Genomic DNA, 20,298 nt, shown 5'->3' on the forward strand with positions numbered 1-20,298 from the left:
GCATTACTGCACTGCTGTGCTGGAATGGCCAACAAGGCTCATATCAGCTAGCACTTCCTTCATTAAAATCTGCCTTCATATAAAATTTACCTTGATTTATGAGTTTGCATTCAGTGCTGTACATTTGAATGTAACACTGCCAAACTTTCTACAGTGTTCACCTGCTGGTTGTAGAGCAGAGATATTTCAAGATGAAAACAAACTAAAGATGGTTGCAGAAGGCTTATTATTATCTAAGAATGGAAAATAATAAACTTGTGCATATGGCCAGCCTTCTGCTACCATCATGTCACTGTGTATTATCATTTTTTGTTACTGAAAAGTAGTCTACACACCCTCTATTTCCTTAATCCTGGATTTATTAACTCTTGCACACAGATACACACATATACAAACCTACAATTATTCTTTTGCTTTCATTAAAAAATGTTGAGGGTGGTTTCCTTGGTATCTGCTGAAGAGAAACTTATTTGGGTTTAGAATCTGGAATCTCAGGTGCTTCCACTTTCTTTCACATGTACACATTTTAAATTCAGATAGGCCCACATCCAAGCTCAGTCCAGCCCTCCTTATCAAGAAGGTGAATTTTAGCTTCTCCATCATTTTAATGTGAAATCTGCAGCATCACAATAAAACCACACATGCTCCTTGAAGGCATGAAAAATCTCCCTCCTAACCCTTAAAAAAAAATCTGTCAGTTATTCCTAAATATAAACTTGGCTAATAACAAGTTCCATAAGTAATTACACAGCACAGAGCACACAGAGCCTTTCCTTTTACTTCATTAATGCTATATGCTTCAAGGGAACACTGAGGAGTGGCAGATCTGTAGTATGAAATGAGAAATTTTCAGCCAAGAGCTTAAGAAAGGAGGGGCAATAGAGAAGGTGAGCAGAAGGAAATACTCAACAGGAATGGAGAAAAGGAGGCTTCACTTGACAAATAGATTTTACCCTTTCTGTAAATCTCTTTGCCTCATTCACCACTCTGAAGTGTGTGACTTTGAGTTTTTCTCAGCAAGTAGCCCCTTGCTCCTAAACATTTAGCTTTGGTCTGTCCAATGACTGCAGATTTATGCACTTGAACTCTTTCACTTCCTAACATTCTGTAAATAAGCCCCATCTGGTCTATCTCTCCTTGTGTCCAAGTCTCTTCTCCCCGAATGTAAGTCATACAGTCTCAGTTAGCTAATGCCTCCCTTTAAATAAACCAGACTTTTCAAACCTTGATCTAATGCCTAAGCTCTTTATGTCCCTCGAAAGAAGACTCTAACAGCTGCTCACTGTTACTATACACTAGATCAAATATTCAGAGATGGATCTATCAAAGAGGTCAACTCCCTCCTGACACCACATTAACTAATCTGCTGCTATTTTAAACTTTGCTTAGCTTTGTTATTACTTCTACTTCACTGCACCACTTGACATAGACATAGTGCATTTCATAACCCATTTACCCAATTGATCAAGATCGTTCTGTGAACAACCTCATCCTTCTAAATTTTAACCATTCTGCCTATTTTAGCATCATCTGATAACACATGATAGCACAGTATAAATCATGAAGAAAATGTTAACACAAATCCAGCCCTCTAACTACCTGCTTTTGGCCACAAAAATAAATTTGTGTCTTTTCTTTATTGTTTGCTTTATAAGAAACAAGGGAATACTCTTGCTCATTTCTTTATTTCTGCAAGCCTTTTTAATCTGGGTCTTCCTATTGACTTTGCCACAGCAGCTCCCATAACTGAAAGGATTACTTGGAAGTTTGATGCTTCCAAGATCAAGTCCCTGCTCTTTACCTGTCCTAATAATTTATTACTGAACCTGTATATGCAGAGTGTGTAGAATAATGCATCCCATGAAACTTTGTTAAAAGTCTCTGAAAATCCCAATATGTCTGCTGCTTCCCTCCTATCTAGATCAATATTTATTTAATTTAAAAAAGGAATCCAATTTTCTTGACATGATTTACTTTCCACAAATCTATGCTGACTTGCATTATGATGCTGGACTCTTATTAAACTGTATGCAACTGTAGCCTTAAGCTTGCTAGCAAATGTGTTTTTGAGACTGCATTTATAGGCAGCAGTATCCTCTGAGAGGCTGCAATGCCCAGCAAGGATTTCACCACATTTTTATTACCACACTGGTCAGTTATTTTCTAGCTCAAACTGAATTCCTTTAAAACAGCAAAACAACACTGACCCTTCTCAAATTATTTGATGCAAGCTCTTATTTCTGATATGCATTCACACTGCAAATCATAGCTATGTATCAGGAGCTGTACTGTGCCCAGCATTTCCCAATTCCTACTTAGAAACAGTCCTCAACACCCAGGGAGTTTAGACTGTGGCAACAGTCCCACCACTGATCTTATTGTTGGGTCTCAGTGAGAAGCCAGGCCAGACCAGCAGAGGCAGCCAATCAAAATGTCAACAGCACGTAGCTGTACGAAGAAACAAGCAGCTGCAGGGTTTCCTTCTGGCTTGTGTTCCTGTCCCAAATCATGCTCCACACTGTTCAAGTGACCCTAGGCAGGCTGTTCCTCCTGTGAAGGAGGAACATGAAGCCCCTCCACCCTTGCCACTGCTCACTGCTCTGATCCCACGCTTCACCAGGAGGCTGACGCTCAAGTCCAGTCTCAGGGTATTGTCTGCAGCACCCTGGGTCCTATATGCTCTGATAATGGGCCATGCTCACTTTAGCAAGCCAACATGCCAACAACACATGCCACTTCAGCACTCATCTCCTACAGGCTTCAGCTCCCCACTCTGCTACTGTCACTGAATTCTGCACAGCTGCCTGGGGTAAGTTTCTGTCCAGTACTGATAGAGGGGGGCAAAACCCTCTCTGCTTTCTCATTCACTCCAATTTGGCAGTCACCAAAGAATTTCCAAAATCTCATCCTACCAATGCACATTTTCCCAGCTATTTGTGCAATGAAGTTTCCATTTTTATTCTTCCTCCCCTCCATTTCCTCTTACCATGCACTAACAATGCACTGAACTGAGCTCTTACTGATTTTTTTAGAGGACAATTTGTATACATTCAATAGTCAGAATGGGCTGGAGTATCTTGGTATGTACTTGCCAGACTGGCATTCATCAGGACTGTGAAACAGAACAAAATCCCACTGCAGTAATGAGGCTTTTTAACCCCTTTGTGACAGCACAGCTAAATGCCCTTTCAACCCCATGTATAATGCCATCAGCTGGGCACAGAAACACAGACCTACCCAGTTCCAAACATGATATGAATACAGAATTTATTTAGGCAGTATCAAGCTGTTTGTGGTATTTCTCCTCAAGTACCCTACCTTGAACTCCATAGGGGTGTACTTCTCATTCTTGGGGGTTGTGTTGCCCTTGTAATGGAGATGGTTGGGAGTGGTTGGGTGGATAACAGTGGACTCCTGAGACTGCCTCTGGCAGCGCTGGCAATACACGTAAATCACAAACGTTAACAGGCTGGAGCCGAAGAAACAGGAGACCCCAGTGGCAATCAGATGGATGAGACTAAAACCTGCAAGGGAAATGACAAGAGATGCTATTTTTAAAGAACAGCCCTTTTCCCTCCCCTGACAAGACCACAGGTGCAAATCAGAGCAGTGACATCTCGGGATCAACATTAATAAGCTGTTGAAGCCAGAGTCTTACGTTCTAACATAAACTGACATAATCTCCCTGCAAATCGGTCTCCCCACTGCAGCTCTGCCTTGTGCAGTTTAACAGGTTCATGCATTGTTTTCTCAAAGCTCCCTCCCTGTCTCTCCTCTCTCCCCTCTATTGATATTGAAACTAAACATTATGTTAAGCTGACAGCTAAAGAAATGAGCCATACAAACAATGCACATTAATGGATTCCAAAGCATGTGCGTGTCATGGAAATAAGGGGATAAAAATGCTCAGTGTTTCTCTGAAGGGGAAGGAAGGGAGGGAAAAGCACTTTTTGTCGGCTGCCCAAAATGCCTATGGGACTGTGTGTGGGGTGGGGGAGATACACATTCCTCCCCCTTGTAATCCAAGTGTGCTCAGTATTCTTGCTTATTCATGGGATGGCATTGCCTTGGTTGGTCTGTGCTACCTCTGAGGTGTATTTGTGGGGCTAACAGTGAAATAGGGTTCCTCTGGAGAACAGGAAAGATAAAGTGGACAAAAGAAAGGGGAACAGTGCTTGAAAAACACTTCTTTGTTGGCTTTCTCAGCAAATTGCAGAGATAGGAAATCAGTTGCAGGCAGGTGTGGACTATAAAAGCCTCCTGCAGAGATCTCTCCATGTGGGATCGCAACTGCACCCTTCAAGGGCAGCACTGAGCTCTGGAAGGAGCTGTAGCTGGGCATCCCACACCCTGGCAAGCACCTAACTCACAGCTCTGACTGGAGGGGGAAGGCAAAGTCAAACAGCACTCCTCACTCCTCCTGCACCTCACTGAGTCTCACACCTCACAGTAAAACACACCACCACCAGATCTCTGACAACAGAACCAACAGCAGCGACCATTAGAGCCACCAAGGTATAAAAGCAACCAGAGGCATTATGGGATGGCAAAATTTATGACCCTGTTGTATCTTGCTACGTGCAGGGGGGACTATACAGAAAGGAATCAGCTATTTGATTCCAAATGCTTCTGCCTTTCCTCTGCCTTTGCTCTGCCATCTTTCAAACAGGAATGACAGAGGCCCTAGAGCCCGAGGGGACCCCCAGACTGCTGGCCCCAGGGCAGCTGTCCCTGGGTCAGTCACATCGCCTCAGTGGCAACTGCAGCGGTAAATTTCCCTTAACACTTAAAAAGCCAATTCATTTGGACAGACTGCTGTGCTGACTTGACTGTGTGCAGAGAAATGGGGCTGCTCAGAGAGTGGCTTTAAATGAGGCTCATTCTTAGTCTGATCACGGTGTGCAGTTTTTTGGTGCCATCTTACATTTTAAGTGATATGTTTTTCAAATAGCAGATTCTGCCCATTAGTCAATGGCTCTCGTCTAATCTCTAGTTTAAAAATATCCTTCTGATTTTAAAAAGAACAAAACCAGTAGAGTTCTACAGCAAAGTAATGCACTTCAATCATAATTACAGTAGGGACCATTCAGAATTTATTAAACTGATGAGCTAGATTTGTTTTTCAAACCACATTATAAAATTCCATTGCAAGATTACCATTTTCTATTGTTTTGGATGATGGTCCAAAAAATCCAGCAGAAATACTATAATTTCCTACTGAATGTCACTAGACTTTTTAAAAAATAAATTTCCTTTCTAAAAACCTTTGTCTGTTTTGCATCACTCATGAGACCTAAAACATAGAATATGCAACTGTGTTCAGTAGAGCCACATGACATGCTGCCACATTCTCCTCCTGCCCAGATTTGCTTATATTGCAGTGAATGTTTCATTTCACTGCCACATTTGCAAGTCACAACATAAAGCTCTCTCCTATTTCTCTCTCACCTTTGAAACACCCATCTGATTTTTCAAATGAGTTTTGGCTGTATCTTAGGGGGGAAAAATAATATTATTTTGTTTGCCACATGTGAGTCCCCAGGGGAAAGGTTTCTGGTTCATCACTTTGAAAATATAGATTTTCTGAGATGCATCAACAGAATTTCTATTGATTGGCTTCTTTGCCAAATATTGTAGAACACTACATTAATAAATAATATTAGCTATGGAAAAATGTAGATAGCAACAGCAAACACAGTGGTGGTGGAAAAAGAAGGAAATGTGGGTACAGTGCATAACAGCAGAGTGCAAGCTATAGCAAGGGGTCCTGGAATCAAAGCAGAACCATTGCACCCTCTGAGGAGAAGTGATGCAGGAAGCCAGATGTTACATTGCAGGAGCTGAAATCTTAATTGCATTGATTGCCCTCAGTTGCAAACTGAGAAGCCACATTTCCATGCCACAGGTGGCATGCCTGTTTTTGCCATGATCTCTACAGGGAGAAGAGATTTTGGCAGCCTGAAGATCATCTAGATTTCAGGAAAGCAGGGATGTGACGCTAGCAGGAATTGGCATGGCTATTAGTGTGAAACTAGCATTTTAAAACATTAAAGGAACCTGCCATTTTCTTCAGTCTGCATTTTTATCATAGGGGTTCCCAGGGCAGTGGAAAAGTGACTCTAATGGCTGGACCTTTCCATGTTACATGTAGAAAGGAGACACAGTTTCTGTGAGAGATGAGAACTTGAATGAAAGGAAGTGCTTGGAGGTTAAGTATAAACCTCTAATCTCATCCTATATCAGCAAAGGATCTGTTTAAGAGACTCTGTTCACTGAAATCTTTATGGGTTATTTAAAAACACCTGCCTCCAAACAGCTGGAGGCTTACAGTGGTGAATGGGGAATAACCCTTTCTTCCACCTGAACCATTTACCCTGGAGGTAGAGAGACACAAGCAATTGCTCTCTAGTAATTAATGACCCTCAGTGGCCAACCCAAACTTCCAAATAAACAAAAGTCTTGGACCTGACAAGTGGACATGAGATACATTCCTCCAGTCTGACTCAGACAGCAAGACTCCAGTGGAATTAAGGCTATCAGTGGGATATGAGCTGCATAGATTAATGGTTTGGTTGATACTGCACAGGGAGAAAAGAAGTCAGGTTAAGATAAAAATAATATATATAGTTAGTGGTAACCTACCTCCACAGTTCGTGCTCTCATCGATGCTGGAGGCTGGCAGGATCACTAAACAAAGAAAAGAAGATTGGAGAAAGTTATAATTTTGCCATCCCTTTATTTCTTCAAGTAATTAAACCCTTTGTGTTTCAGACACAAGAAGGTGCTCATGTGTTCTGCAGCAAGCTGAGAGTCTCTCTAGATTGAATTATATGCTCATGGTTTGAAACACATGCAACAAAACCTCTCCAAAGATCTTATAATTCCAGTTCCGTTACCTGATCACTCTTTAGCTTCTTCAATTTAGGGAAAAGATGTTAGCTGAAAAAACCATGAAAAAGAATACCATTGCCTAGAGATGTCAGATTTTTAAGTCAGTGCAACGTAATCCAAAAAAAAGAACATGTGGAAAGGCATTATTCAGTCTAGACCTACATCAGATATTTGCCTGAGAGATTCAATTTCCAGAAAGCACAGGGTGGAATATGCTGATGACCATCTGTCCATCAACAGTGTTGCTCTGTTAGACCCTGGATTAATCTCCCACCTTCATACCCCAATTTTCTGCATCTGCCTCACCTTAATTCTTATCTCTTTTGGGATGCTTTTTGGATACCTGAAATCAACGACCTTCTGTTGCCCATATGCATACTGAGAACAGAAACAATTTTTATAACCCAGCCTAAGACAAACCGTACAATTTTAAAAGCTTCAATTCAGGTGAAGCAACACTAGTTATTCGTTATGGATCAAGGTAATTCTGTTTAAAAGAAATGCTAAGCTGCTTAAGGGAAAGCCATTTATCCCATGCCTGCCACAAGGGAATTTATAACGTTTATCTATTTCCTTGTTTTTCTAGATGCATCCAAGCCCAGTTTTTAATAGAGAAAATCTCAGCCTAGTTTGACAGTCCAGGCATGAGCTGCTCTCCCGAACTGGCCCACCCTGCCCTCCTGGATGACACAGTACATACCAGGAATTTCATTGTACAGGCACTCCTGGTACTGAGTGCTGTTTCCGACGCACTGGGAAGAGTCCGGGCTGTGCACCTCACAGTAGCGGCTGCGGTACTGGATGCCCTCTTCATTGCACAGGCTCCACTCTGACCACTCTGACCAGCCACCTGAAATCCAGGGGCAGGAAAACACACACACAGCATCACCAAGAAGGAAGAGGATGCTTTGTAGATAGCAGACTTCTCCCCTGCTGAAGGATCCCAGATCCTGGCCTGGGCCTCTCTCACACATCTTTTCCATGGGCCCTTAGTGGATTTAATATTCTCAGTGCAAGCATCGCACCCTACTTGTCAGGTTGTAGTTCTCCTAATGTGGACTAAACTAACCCTTGGTGGAGCACTGCACAGAACAAAGTTGTCTCAAAAGCTCCTATATCAGCTCTCTGGTCAAAGACATACAAGGAGCGGGGTGGGGCAACATTGCACCAAGACCTCCAAGCTTTGATATGGCCTCCCAAAGATACCTCAAGCAGCCGGCACAAATTAGAGCACTCACAGAGTTTTGCTGAGGTTCCTAAGGACAGGAGTCAGCCTGCAGTGGATCAGAAATACACAATGGTAGTTCAAAACCAGCACAAGTCTAAACCCTATCCTCTGAGTTGTAGCACATGCTGATCTGTTGTCTGTGAAACAAAAAGGAAGGACTGTCCTTCAGCAATTGTACAGATTGCTGCCTCATGACTCCTTTTGTTTGTCAGGTCAACTTCCACGTTGAAGAACCAAGCTCCTGCTTTTTCCATTACTTGAAAGGCATCAACCATTAGCAAAATTTTGCTTGACTGGCACCAGAATGCTAGAGCAAGGGCCAGTGAGCACGCAAAGAGGAAGGGGTTTCACTGTAGTTGATACTGGGATGTCTCCTTATCCTCTGGCTCAACAGACATCAAATAAATGACCAAAAAACTTGTAACTGGTGGTGTTTCTGATCTGTTTTTTAAACATTTTGCAGCTGTGCCTTGCTCCCACCAGCCTGGAAGCCAGCTGGAGCAGGGATGAGGAGCAGCTACCTTGGCAGGGGTGTGTGTTGCAGAGGGCCTCCTCGGTGTGCAGCCCAATGCAGATGTCCTCCCCGCTGGACGGAGCTGGGTTGGTGCAGGTCCGCGTGCGCTGGTAGTGCCCACCCCCACAGGTGGCTGAGCAGTGAGACCAGGGAGTCCAGCAAGACCACGAGCCTTTCACTGGAGGATATTGAAAAGCACAGAAAGGCAGAGGCCATTGGTTACTCCTCTCACTGTGACAAAGCTGGAGATCCCCAGTGTCTCACCTTGCGCATCCACCCTGCCCACACTAGCTAGCAGTTTCCTGCACCCCAGGACATTTGGGCCTGACAACAAGAACTTCACATGAAGAGAAGGTACAAATCCACTTCACTCTGTGGATGCAGAATGAAATCTATGCAGAAAAAGACTCTGCATCATAAAGTGCCAAAACCAGAAACTATTCTTTGTTGTAGTCATTAATATTCACTGAAACATTCTACCCCAGTCTCTTCCTTTCCTTTTTATAAAACAACATTCCTGCTACTACTACTATTATTATTATTACTATTATTATTATTATTACCATTACTACAACAACGACTACTATATTGTCTCCTGAAACTTCATAGCAACAGCAGATTTACTTGGGAAAACAGCGCTGTAGCACCGAAGTTGAGCTTATATGGCACCTTTCTGTGGGAGGCCCAAGTCCTCTAGTTCCAACCTTCAGGAAACAGCAGCTCAGAGGCTTTCTTTATTGACCCTGCTCATTGCAAGGGCACTGAACTAGGTGACCTTTAAAAGGTCCCTTCAACCCAAACCACTCTATGATCTAAGCATAACCCCATAAGAGTTTAATAATAAAACTAGGGAGGGATTTAAGATCCCTGAATCCCCCACCCCCCACCCACTAAACTGCCTGGTTTGCAGGTCCACATGCCATTAATTCAGAAGATAATAACCTGATGACTTAGAGCAAAATAAACCCAGGATTTGTGTATACACATTGAGTGAGGCAGGGAAGGAGGGAGACACGGAGAAATAGTAATCATGCACTCAGAACAGATTGTAAAACATCAGAGTGTCTGAGGGGAGAAAACAGCACAGAAAAGGGGCACAGACATTAGTGAAAAAGCCACTGAGAGCTTCCAAAATAGTACTAATAGCTGCCTTTATAGTGCTAGAGTTATTTCCTTTTTATAGGCCATAGAGTGCAATATTTGGCACTCCTGTTATACTCTTGCTGCACATTCTGATCATATCTGCATTTGAATTTTATCTTTGTATTGAATTTTAGAATCATAATAGTACGACTATAATAGAGCATTTTCAAGTGTAGGCCTCAAACTATATTGCCAGAGGTAGATAATTGCTGGAACTGCAAAGAGGCAAGGTAATTTGTGAAAGATCACTTAAATTTACTTTAGACAGTTATTACAGAGCAAGGAGAAGGATAAGTGAGAGAGAATACAGTTGTCAATGGTCTATTACTACTATTCTGGACCAGGAGTGCAACATAAACATGAGGACAAACTCGAAAACCAGGAAACCAGGCAAGAATACTCCCTGCTGGCTGTGCAGGAAATGGTAACTGATGTCAAGAGTAGATGCCCATCGCAAGAACAATACGTAAGCAGGAGAGGGGGAAGAAATAAGTGTTCACAAGAAGAACCACCACATCAAGCATCTCTATACAGTATTAAGCCACATTTATTAAGTCTGCCTTCTCATCATGGAGCAGATGCACCATGATGCCCTCCACTGGATGGAGCATCAAACCTTCCTGAAGCAAAGGATTGCTACAAGCCACCATACCACTTCCTCTAGAGGATGTGGCTGTGTTACCCTCTGAGCCAAGGTGAAACCTAAGTCAGCACTAAAGATAACATATGTGGGTCATTACAATAACTTTAAAAAACATAAGGAAAAGTCCCCCAAATTAAAAATAAAAGAAAAAAAGAAGGCAGCTTAGAAATACTGATTTTGTGGTTGTTGTTGCTCTACTACTAAGATTTAGGAAAACACCTCTGAATTTCATGCAGGAAGATGATCATGGTTACCTGGGCAGGGGTGAGGATTGCAGTCTTGGTACTCCATCGCTGACCCCACACAGGGCAAGCCACCATTTTTAGGTTCAGGGTTTGTGCATGTTCTCTTCCTGATTCTAAAGCCCAGCTCACAATCCCTGGAGCAGGAAGACCAGGCCCCCCAAAAGGACCAGCCCCCATTGATAATCCGTGCAGAGGTCTTACCAGTCTTGAGGAGGTCATCAACAAGAGCTTCAAGGAAAACAAACAAGATACCATAAGATCACAAATTAATCATTTGTTGAGCTTTTAAAAAGGGGCTCAGCTCATGAATAAAATCAGGATCTATGTGCCGTGCAGAATAGTTTCTGTTGAAAGCCCTTGGCAAGAGGGTTTTTTTTTTCCCCAGAGCTACAGCTAAACTAGACAGAAAAAGAAATTCGTACGCATACAAGCTGAGTCTGCTGGTAACCTTGATAAATCACCTCCCTGGGCAGCAAATTGTGGCAGTCCAGGCTGTGCCCTCAAGATGCTGCCTTGCATCACAGCAGTCCTGCAGGGAAAAACCTGAGTGACAGTGTGCAAGGGGAGAAAGAAAAGACACGCTGTCCTGAGAACAGCTCTTCTCTTCTTTACACCCTCATTACTCGCCTGTTGTCTTTGGGGCAGCCTAGCAGGAGCAAGAACAAATCTATACACTGCCATAAGCACAGAGCTCATGTCTGTATATCCGTGTCACGGGGCACTCCCCATCCCTACCACTCTGCAGTGACACCAGTCGTACATGTGGACACTACTGCAGCCACAGCCAGGGGCTTGTTGTTCCAAGAGCATCCCCCTTCCACCACCCCACCCAGGCCTGCCCCACGGTCCCTGTGAGCTGGCAGGACGTACAGTCAGTGTCACACACTGCGGAGCCATCGTTGGGGCAGAAGCGACTCTCGGTTTTCTTCCTCCCGAACTGCAGCTCGTGGGGGTCGGACAGCTGGGCCCGGCACGTGTAGCGGAAGCGCTGCTCCTGGCGGGCCCCGTTCTGGGTGATGTTGACAGGCATCCACGGGGTCCAGGGGGTGTTCCTGCGCACCTCTGGGCAGCTCTCCGGGTTGCAGGTCTTGTATTCCTGCCAAGAAGGAAAATCACTCCTTCCTTACTTATTAAACAGCAGCAGCCTAACTGGCAGAGGCTTATTTACACTTCAGAAAATAACAGGGGTACTCTCTGGATCTCAAACAATCCCCATCCACCTTATCTGACCTCACAGGAACAAAATGTGGTGATTATGGAGGCAGTGTGCTACATAGGTGGACCTCAAGGGTAAACTGTGCTTGCTATTTTTATGTCTCCCTCAGGTTTGTGTTTCTTTGCTGACTCAAAGTCCTGTGGGGCTTCAACAGCCTGGTTCATTATCAGCAGGAGAATAATTCAGGCAAGAGATAATAATAACAGCAAACAAGCTTTCTGCTCTGACCCTGAGATGCTCTTCTCAGGTCAGCCTAGAGAAGCCTCAGGAGGACAAAATGTCAGTAAGGTCTATTCCTTGAAAGTTTATAATTTTTTTTTTAATAGTAGGGTTTAGAGTAGATATTTTACAGCTATTTTTGTTTGGTTGGCTTTTCAAACTCTCTAGTGAAGGTTATGAACCATTTGCCATCCTTGGTCTAGAGCAGCCATTGAGCACAGACAGCATTCTGGCTGGCTGGGAATGGGGAGATTCGAGGGTTTTACAATTCTCATCACTAATGGGAAGAATTCCAGCGAGAAACATTTGTGTTCTTGATTTAAATTATCTAAATAAACAACCTTCTTCTGGTAGAGGGGAAGAAATGTAATGCTTCAGGACTTCATGATTCTACTGTAAATGCCAAATATCTTGGTAAGAAATGGGAGGTTCCAGATCAAACTTGCTTACACCAAAATGAAGCCCCACACAACCAATTAAAATGGCTGCATGAAACAGCTGTCGGAACAGCAATGGGAAAGTAAAGAGAGCAAATGGGCTGTTGGACCTGTAGTTTACTCAAGTGTGACAGTGCAACTCATTTTTGATGTTTGTGTGGCCTCCTTGACTCAACAGGATCATCCTTGGGAGTGGGACAGAAGAAAAGAACGTGTCTAGAGCTTTCAGGTAAAGGACTTGATATCAGCCTACAGAGGCCTAAGGAAGAGCATTGTACACAAGTTTGTCCCTAAATCTGCCACCCCTCTGTTTTCAAGTTCATTTCAGCATCCTCTGCAGAAAAAAACTGAGGATAGCATTTTCCTTTTGCTTGAGAAATAAAACCACAATGGAGAGAGAAGCTAAATACCACATTCCCCAATGCTACTGTCAATAGGTGCCCCTCATGCAATGTCAGTAAATAATACATACCACAGCACAGCCTGGACATGTGTTTCCATTTTCACAGGACCTCTGCCTTGAATGAATCCCTCCACCGCAATTCACGCTACATTTATTCCAGGGTCCCCAGGAAGACCAAAAAATCGGTAATGGACATGGATTGTTCTCATTACAGAATCTGAAAGAAGAAAGTGCATTGCTTAAAAAACTCCATGTCAGCACATCCAAGGGAGGAAACGGTGTGGGATGCAAGACTGCACACTGCATTTGGGCACAACTGATGCATGCACAGAGCCAGCAGTGGCTGACACAACATCAGATTAGCAATATTCCTGTCCATGGAGAGGAATGTAGCCTTTGTTCCAAATGGGAATGGTTAATCAGGCTGAGCTCATTGGAGTAAATGGCTGAGATCAGGTTTTCTGAAGTGCTCTGTCTCAAAACTTTTCCACAAACACTGAGTCCACAAAAGAGCTCATAAACTGATGCCCAAGTGTCACAAAGAGACAGTGGATAGCAAATATTCTAAATGGGATGACTGGTAGGAAGACAACTCAACAGTGATCTGTCACTAATAGCAGGTACTAAACACCTCACAATCTTCTTTTTACACAATCTGGCTTTTACTGCTGCCTCAGCCCTAACAAGCTAGAGTTTGCAACTGGATCCTATGTGCATCTAAAGGCAGGCCCTAAGTGAATGCTATTTCATGTTCTGTGTCAAAAGTAACTGTGATTTTGTTCATCTTTTTAATCAATATTGTTTTCAAATTTAATCAGATAGAACTGCAACTGACTCAGAGGTAGTCTAGTCTTTAAACCCAAAAAGGACTATTGTGAATGGACACAAATCAAACCAAACATTAAAATGTCTTGAAACATGGAAGTTAAATGAATTGCTCTTTTTATTCTGAGAAATGCAGAGACATATGTCTTAGTGACCACTCAAGGGACAAGCAACAGCCTATTGCCAAGTACAGGTGACCTTTAATGAAATGTCAGGCCTGGAAGGAAGTTGGGATGCCTTGAAGCATGTATTTCATGAGGGGCCAAGCTTGAAGAAGGGTTATAGTGCAGATGGCTCTGTAGGTTCAGAAAGTTCTAGGTTTTTAGTAATTTTGTGTGAAATTTTCATAGTTTAGAGGGGGAAAAAGATGTTTTTCTGATACCATACCCTGCAAAAACTCAAGCCTGAATCTGTGAGTTAAGCTTATTTTGCCTTGAACTGCTTTTAGAGCATCAGCACAAGTAATAGAGATTTGGAAATGGTGCAACTGGCAGTGAGCTGCACATACTCAGCTGCCACTCCAGGGATGGATCAGAGCGGAGTAACTGTGTCCATAAACTCTACAGTGCCAACAGCAGGCACAGCTTCAGCCTTTGGGGAGGAGGTCAGCCCTCTGTCTGGGACAGGAATACTTGCAGAGGTCTGAAGGGTCCTGCTTGGGAGTGAGGGCAGCTCTGAAGTGTCTGATGTTCACAGGCTCACGGAAAGAGGGTGTCCATGCACGTACACAGCCGCATCCCTCCCATGCTCCAGGACTGCTTCCGCTCTGCACTTTGAGCCCAACAGCCTCAATGTGCCTTCCCAGCACCACTACAGCCCCAGGAATGAACACACACCATCATGGACAGCCCTTACCTTTCCTCCCTGCTCTGTCCAACGCAGACCCTGCCCCCATACCGTGGAGCGGGATTGCTGCAGGAGCGCTGCCGGACCTGGAAGCCGATCCCACAGGAGGTGCTGCATGGGGCCCAGGAAGACCACGGCGTCCAAGCGCCATTTCTAGCAAAAAGGGTGAGAGAGAACACACTATGGGAAAAGTGTTGAACTCATGGTAGAATAGATCATTCATTTCAACCAGTCTTTGTATTGGAGGAGTTTTTTAAAAGGGAGCTTCAAAAGTACCTAGCAGTGGCCTAACTTTCCTCCTTTGAAGTCTCTAAGAATTGTAAAGGAAGACAACTAAGCCAATGCTGAATAATTTTGAAAATGTCTCCTAGGATTTACTGGGTGATAGTGTGGTTAGTGTAATTTTCATTGACTATTCCCCATCATCTTCCCCATGTATCATAACCCTGCTCTTCTGACCTACTGGCTTATCCCAAAGTTGTATGTTCCAAACTCTTCTGCACAAAGAGTTCTGGTTTTAAGGATCACGAATGCCAGTTGTGCTGAAGGATGTAAAAAACCTACCCTCTGGTAATTCAGTAGGTACTGATGCTTTAAATCTTTTACAGCAACACCACTGCCAGCTCCCATGTTTTTATCACAAACCTCATAATATCTTGTGTTTTCCTAAAGCCTTCAGCATTGAATCCTATTAAGTGGAAATCTCAAATTTCATTAAAAATAACAATAATTGCCTCTAGCTTTCATGGCCGCCTGCAGACGTCACTGTAGTGTGACCTTAAATCTGTAGAAACCAGAGGCAATTAAGAGCTCAGAGGCAGGATCAAGTTTCATGGTTTAATGAGCGATCACATCTCTGCTGAACAGTGGTAACACAGCCTGAAGCCAGTGTGATGTAAAACTGCCTAGTTCACACCTCAGCGCTGGAGACATTGGCAAAGCTCCTGTGAGAGGCTGAGCACGTGCAGGTGCCTAAACATGTGCTTACACAGAGGCCAACATTTTCATCTTTAAAATCTTGCATCTATTAAAGCTCACCTTCCTCTGATTTGGCAGCACTGGACCTTGAAGCAGGAGAGAAGGAACCATATCTCATCCATTCTGTGCGGCAGGTTTCATTTCATATGAAGCCAGTGGTAATGCTCATTCTTATAAAACTGCCTAATCTTGACACTTCAGTGCCTTAAGCCAAAAAATATCTTTCCCTGGGTGTGTTTTTTTATAAAGAAAAACCTTTCTAAAAAACCTACTCAAAAAACAACTCAGGTGCTCTCTGACTCTTGAAAGCTAAGCTTGAAAACAGATGTTAATTTTCAAAGCATTTACTGAACTAATAACACTGCTGGCAAGAAGTATTTTCTGGCATAGCACCAATCAGGGCAGAGGATGAAAGTTAAAACCCACATTGCCCTTCACAGTTTTTGTATTTTTTATCAACTCTTGCCTGTTCTTGGCAGCTTTATTTCAGAACCCTGTTAGATCTTTTCCCCCTCCTCTTCTTGTTCTCTCATCCTTCTCCCTCTCTCCCTTCCCCTCACCCACCACAAACAAGGTCAAAGAACAAGAAATCCACTCATATAAAAATCCTACTATTCCATATTATTCTGCCATGTTTTAAACTACCTACTACCTCCCCACTCTTTAACCCAAAAGAATCATTATATGTAAAATCATGAAAAAAAAAATCAAATGGAAGGTTGCTGTTACTGCTGCAAAAAGGGCAAGTAACTTCTACTAAAGAAATCCTCAAAACCCCAATAATTCTCAACATCCATTTGTGTTTCAGGATTTTTAACAGAAATAAAGATACCTTCCACTTTCATATCTCCAGCTTTTTAATAGAACTCATCTTTAAACATCCTACTCCCTCTTTGCAGAAAGAAATCTCAATGCCATATGAAGTCAATTAAAGGAAATTTGAGGGCTGAAGCGGATGTAAGATGACCAGATGTCCCTATTTTTCAAACCATGCTGTTTTTGTATGTCTTAAGATTGAATAATCTGTTTTTCATCCCCTTCTTAGAAGCTGTTCCTGCCTTAAGAGGCATCAGAGCAGTGCTGAGAAATCCATCCCACTGGCATGTTTTCCATTTGCCACTGACAGAAAAAGCCTGCTTGGGAAAGGCTTTGCTCAGCCCACAGTGGCAGCACAGGGGTAGGAATGACTGCACACCTTTTGGGCAACACAGCTCATAACTGGAAGGGAAAATGCCAATTAAAACATGAGTGTTGCTGAATTTTTGGTGCCAAGGTCAGCACTGATCTTCAGGGATGAGTCAAGAGGCAGCTGTCCTTAATGGAATGAATGTTTATGGAGGAGATAAAGTAGATAAAAACTATATTGACCCAATATTTACCAAAATCCTGTCTGCCCCCACCCTGATTAAATAGTGCTTACACTACTGCATCATCCTCCCTTGAGTCATGACGTGATCTGGTCTGAGGGTGGTGGGGCACCACAGACACAAACACCATGGCTATGTTTGGGCACTCTCCAGGAGGACATTTAGCTTCCATACTGCCAGAGCTGAGCTTCAGGCTCCTGTGGGCAGGCAGTGCTTTGGCCCCAGCTGAGCTGCCTGTGCTGCTCCAGCACCATCCTGGCAGTCACCTCCCGCACCTGCTGGCTGCCAGAAGATGAGCCAGAGGATGAGGAGCTGCTCTCACCTGCACAGCAGACAGCCTGTGCTGCAGACAGGTCACAGACTCACAGAACAAGGCAAACAAGCCCTGCCTGGAGCTAGGCTCAGCCCTGTCCTTACAAGTGTTGCTCTGGAGGAGCTCTGCTTGGTTTTGGCAAAGTGGCCTTGGAACCCAAACTCTGAAAAGTTATGGGCTTGTTGATTTTTTTAGTCTGCTGTTCAGCTGGCTGACAACTACCTCTGCCTTACTCACCTCCTCCTGATGGGTGACTACTCACTTTACAGCTGAAGGAAACCAAGGCACAGTATAGTGTACAGTAATTTGGGGTTTCCAAAGATCTTTGCCTGAGGGCCCTTCGCTCAGAGCGCTTGGGCTTCTACATTTTCCACTAACTTCAAGCTGGACCTCACACACCTCACGCTGGCTGGGATACAATGACATGGTCACAAGGAAGGAGCTAAGCTGTGCACACACACAACTCTTGCTCTCTTGAGAAGCACAAAGATGCTGAGGTACCTTGAACAATTTGCGACCTCAATCCTGGCCCCTTCACAGCTGCGACCTCCACAGCGAGGACGAGGGCTGTCACATGAACGTGACCTACACATACAGGAGCCTGTACTGTCCCCATCTGAGTGCTCACACAGTTGCCATGGGGACCAAGGCCCCAGTCTTCCATTTGTTGTCAGGTTTTTCACCTAATTTTAAGAGAAAAAAAAAGTCATTAATAGCAAGTTTACATTTCTGGAGAGAGGCCCACAATAGAAATGCCAAACAAAGCTGCCGGGGGGATTAGGATGCATCTTAGATGGGAGCTGTCTGTGCTTGCGAGCAGGATTCAAAACAGAGGGTTGTTTTCAGACAATGCCACATCAATATTTACCCTCCAAATTCCATGCTGCATACCTAACATGTGCACACAGGCACCGAGCCGACCCAGCCAGCACTACACCAGGAGCAACATCCATCTGCCACACCACACAAACACCACGCTCCCTGTTCCACACTGCACAGATTCAGCCTTTCAAGCAACACTGTGGCCAGTACTGACTGACCCCACTCCATCATATTCCAGCCTCTGCAGGGCTTCCTGCAGAGTATTTTCCAAGTTAGTGTTCCTATAACCATAGTGACCAGCTGAGAGGCCTCACTGAGTTGGCGCTGCCCAAACCTGCAGTAAAAACTGTTTCCCTTTCTAAACTGAGGCACAGCCTAAACGGCTGAAGAACAAAAAGTGGACATGATGGTGACTAGCATTAATGCTGAGGGTCACATAGTCACCTACAGAGTTAAGAATTCATCTCAAGACAATTTATAGACCAGACCATCCTGCTATCTGTTCCCTCTGCCCTTTGCTTCATGCCTGCACAGCTCTGAACAGTCTGGGACTTGACAGCTTCCTGCATGCTGTAGTGAGGGAAAAATACAGTAGTGCTGGCAGACCAAGAGCATGAGAAACAGAACTGTTTCAGGGCTGGTGACAACTCTCCAGTAGAGAGGGTGTCAGAGTTTGCTCTCCATTTGCTTAACCAGTGCTTCTAGGGGAGCCTTAAGCTGAGGGCTTGGAGACCAGATTGCTGGGGCCCTTGGGGTTGCTTGCCCCCAAGGCTGTCTGGAGAGGATGTGAGCTACTTGCTTCTCCTGGAATCCCTCCTGGCCACTACTGCCTTCTTGTGCCCACTCCACCACTACTGCAAAATCCTGCAGCCCAAGACCATGTCTTGAAACCTTCCCTGAGCACCCCTGTCCTGGCATCCCCTGTGCTACTGACTTGAGAAACAAGATGCAGAAAGGGATTGGTGCTGGCCCTGCCTGCCTACAGATACCCCCTTGTAAGAGCATAGCACCATGATGCACTTCTGCCCTGCTGGCTCCGTCCATGCTCCCCACCCCATGCCCCATCCCAAAGTGCCAGGCCTTGCAGGCAGATGGTACAGATGGTGGCTGCCTGCAAGCAGCCCATGCCTGTGGGGTGACCCATGCGGTGGTGGGGTTCTCAGCAGCTTTGGTAAAGCCTCTGGCAAAGGCAAAACTGGATTTGGTCTCAGTGTTTCACACAATGAAGGGTGAAGGCAGGAAGAGGCTGGGCCCCTGGCAAGCAGCCCTGGCCCCAGATCTGAGCCAGCTACCCTGACAAACCCCACAGTGCCATGCTCCACTGAGCCCTGCTGCCAGCAGGATCAGTCCCCTGGGCTGCCTCAGGGGGGAATGATTGTCCCTGCTTTACAGACAAGTAAACCAAGGCACGGAGGGGCTGTGAGCCTGCTCAGCAGCCATGCAGGGAGCTAACCACAGCCATGGGAAGAGTGCTTTCCAGCATTCATCCTCTGAAACATGCTGCTCTGTGCTAATTCTCCAAGATTGGCACTACGTTAAACACTCCGAATGTACCTCTGGTGGGTTGTCATCTTCGCCTCTCACCCATCTACAGCAGCATCAAAAATATGCAGCAGTGGCATGGAAGCAATTTAGATCTGATACTGCACTCCTCAGGCTCCAGCTGGGGGTTTCAGGCATCTGCTGTAAGCCTTTGTTTGCAATAGATTATCATGTAGTTGTAAAAATTTGCTCTGGGCTGAAGGTTACAAGGCAAGATGCCCACAGAGGAGATCACTGAGCTTTGTTGTTGTTGAATTTGCTGTTTTAAACATTGTTTAAAAATCAATACAGTTGGGTTTCTAGAGGTTGGAGGGGGGGAATCAAAATAAGTACTTTGAGGTATTTAATACTAGATTTTTATCTCATTTTTCCTCCTGCCTTAGAAAAGTCATAATCCAAGTATTGGATCATTTCTATTCATTTTTGAGCCAGAAAGCCTTGCCGATTCCAGCAGGGAGTTCTGTTCTGAAATCAATGGGATGATGTGGCCCATGGCATCAATTAAAAAAAAAAAGCTAGCAAATAATCATTGGCTCATAAGTGATACTGGGAAACAACCCAAAAATTAAACAAATAAGCAACCATAACCAAAATGCTGAGATTTATAAACATGTCACACTGTGAGTGTGGGAAGTTTATACTTAAGAAATTACATATGGATTATCA

At 44.3% G+C, this 20,298-nt stretch overlaps 1 protein-coding gene across 6 annotated transcripts in view; it reads right to left on the reverse strand.

Annotated features, from left to right (window-relative positions):
- The window catches only part of SEMA5B (semaphorin 5B), a 267,685-nt gene that overhangs the window by 17,934 nt on the left and 229,453 nt on the right, over window positions 1-20,298 (reverse strand). For 5 of the 6 annotated variants that reach the window (XM_077181655.1, XM_077181654.1, XM_054636287.2 and 2 more), the window contains 9 exons: window positions 17,770-17,951; window positions 14,620-14,763; window positions 13,009-13,156; window positions 11,535-11,760; window positions 10,674-10,892; window positions 8,641-8,811; window positions 7,592-7,741; window positions 6,643-6,687; window positions 3,319-3,524 (listed from right to left, as the gene is read on the reverse strand). In XM_077181655.1, coding sequence (XP_077037770.1) covers window positions 3,319-3,524; window positions 6,643-6,687; window positions 7,592-7,741; window positions 8,641-8,811; window positions 10,674-10,892; window positions 11,535-11,760; window positions 13,009-13,156; window positions 14,620-14,763; window positions 17,770-17,951 — 1,491 coding nt within the window. Of the gene's footprint in view, window positions 1-3,318; window positions 3,525-6,642; window positions 6,688-7,591; window positions 7,742-8,640; window positions 10,205-10,673; window positions 10,893-11,534; window positions 11,761-13,008; window positions 13,157-14,619; window positions 14,764-17,769; window positions 17,952-20,298 lie in introns of those variants that run through there. The other variant, XM_077181657.1, reaches the window with a different exon arrangement.

Source organism: Agelaius phoeniceus, chromosome 7 (assembly GCF_051311805.1).
Source record: "Agelaius phoeniceus isolate bAgePho1 chromosome 7, bAgePho1.hap1, whole genome shotgun sequence".
NCBI classification, from domain to species: Eukaryota; Metazoa; Chordata; class Aves; order Passeriformes; family Icteridae; genus Agelaius; species Agelaius phoeniceus.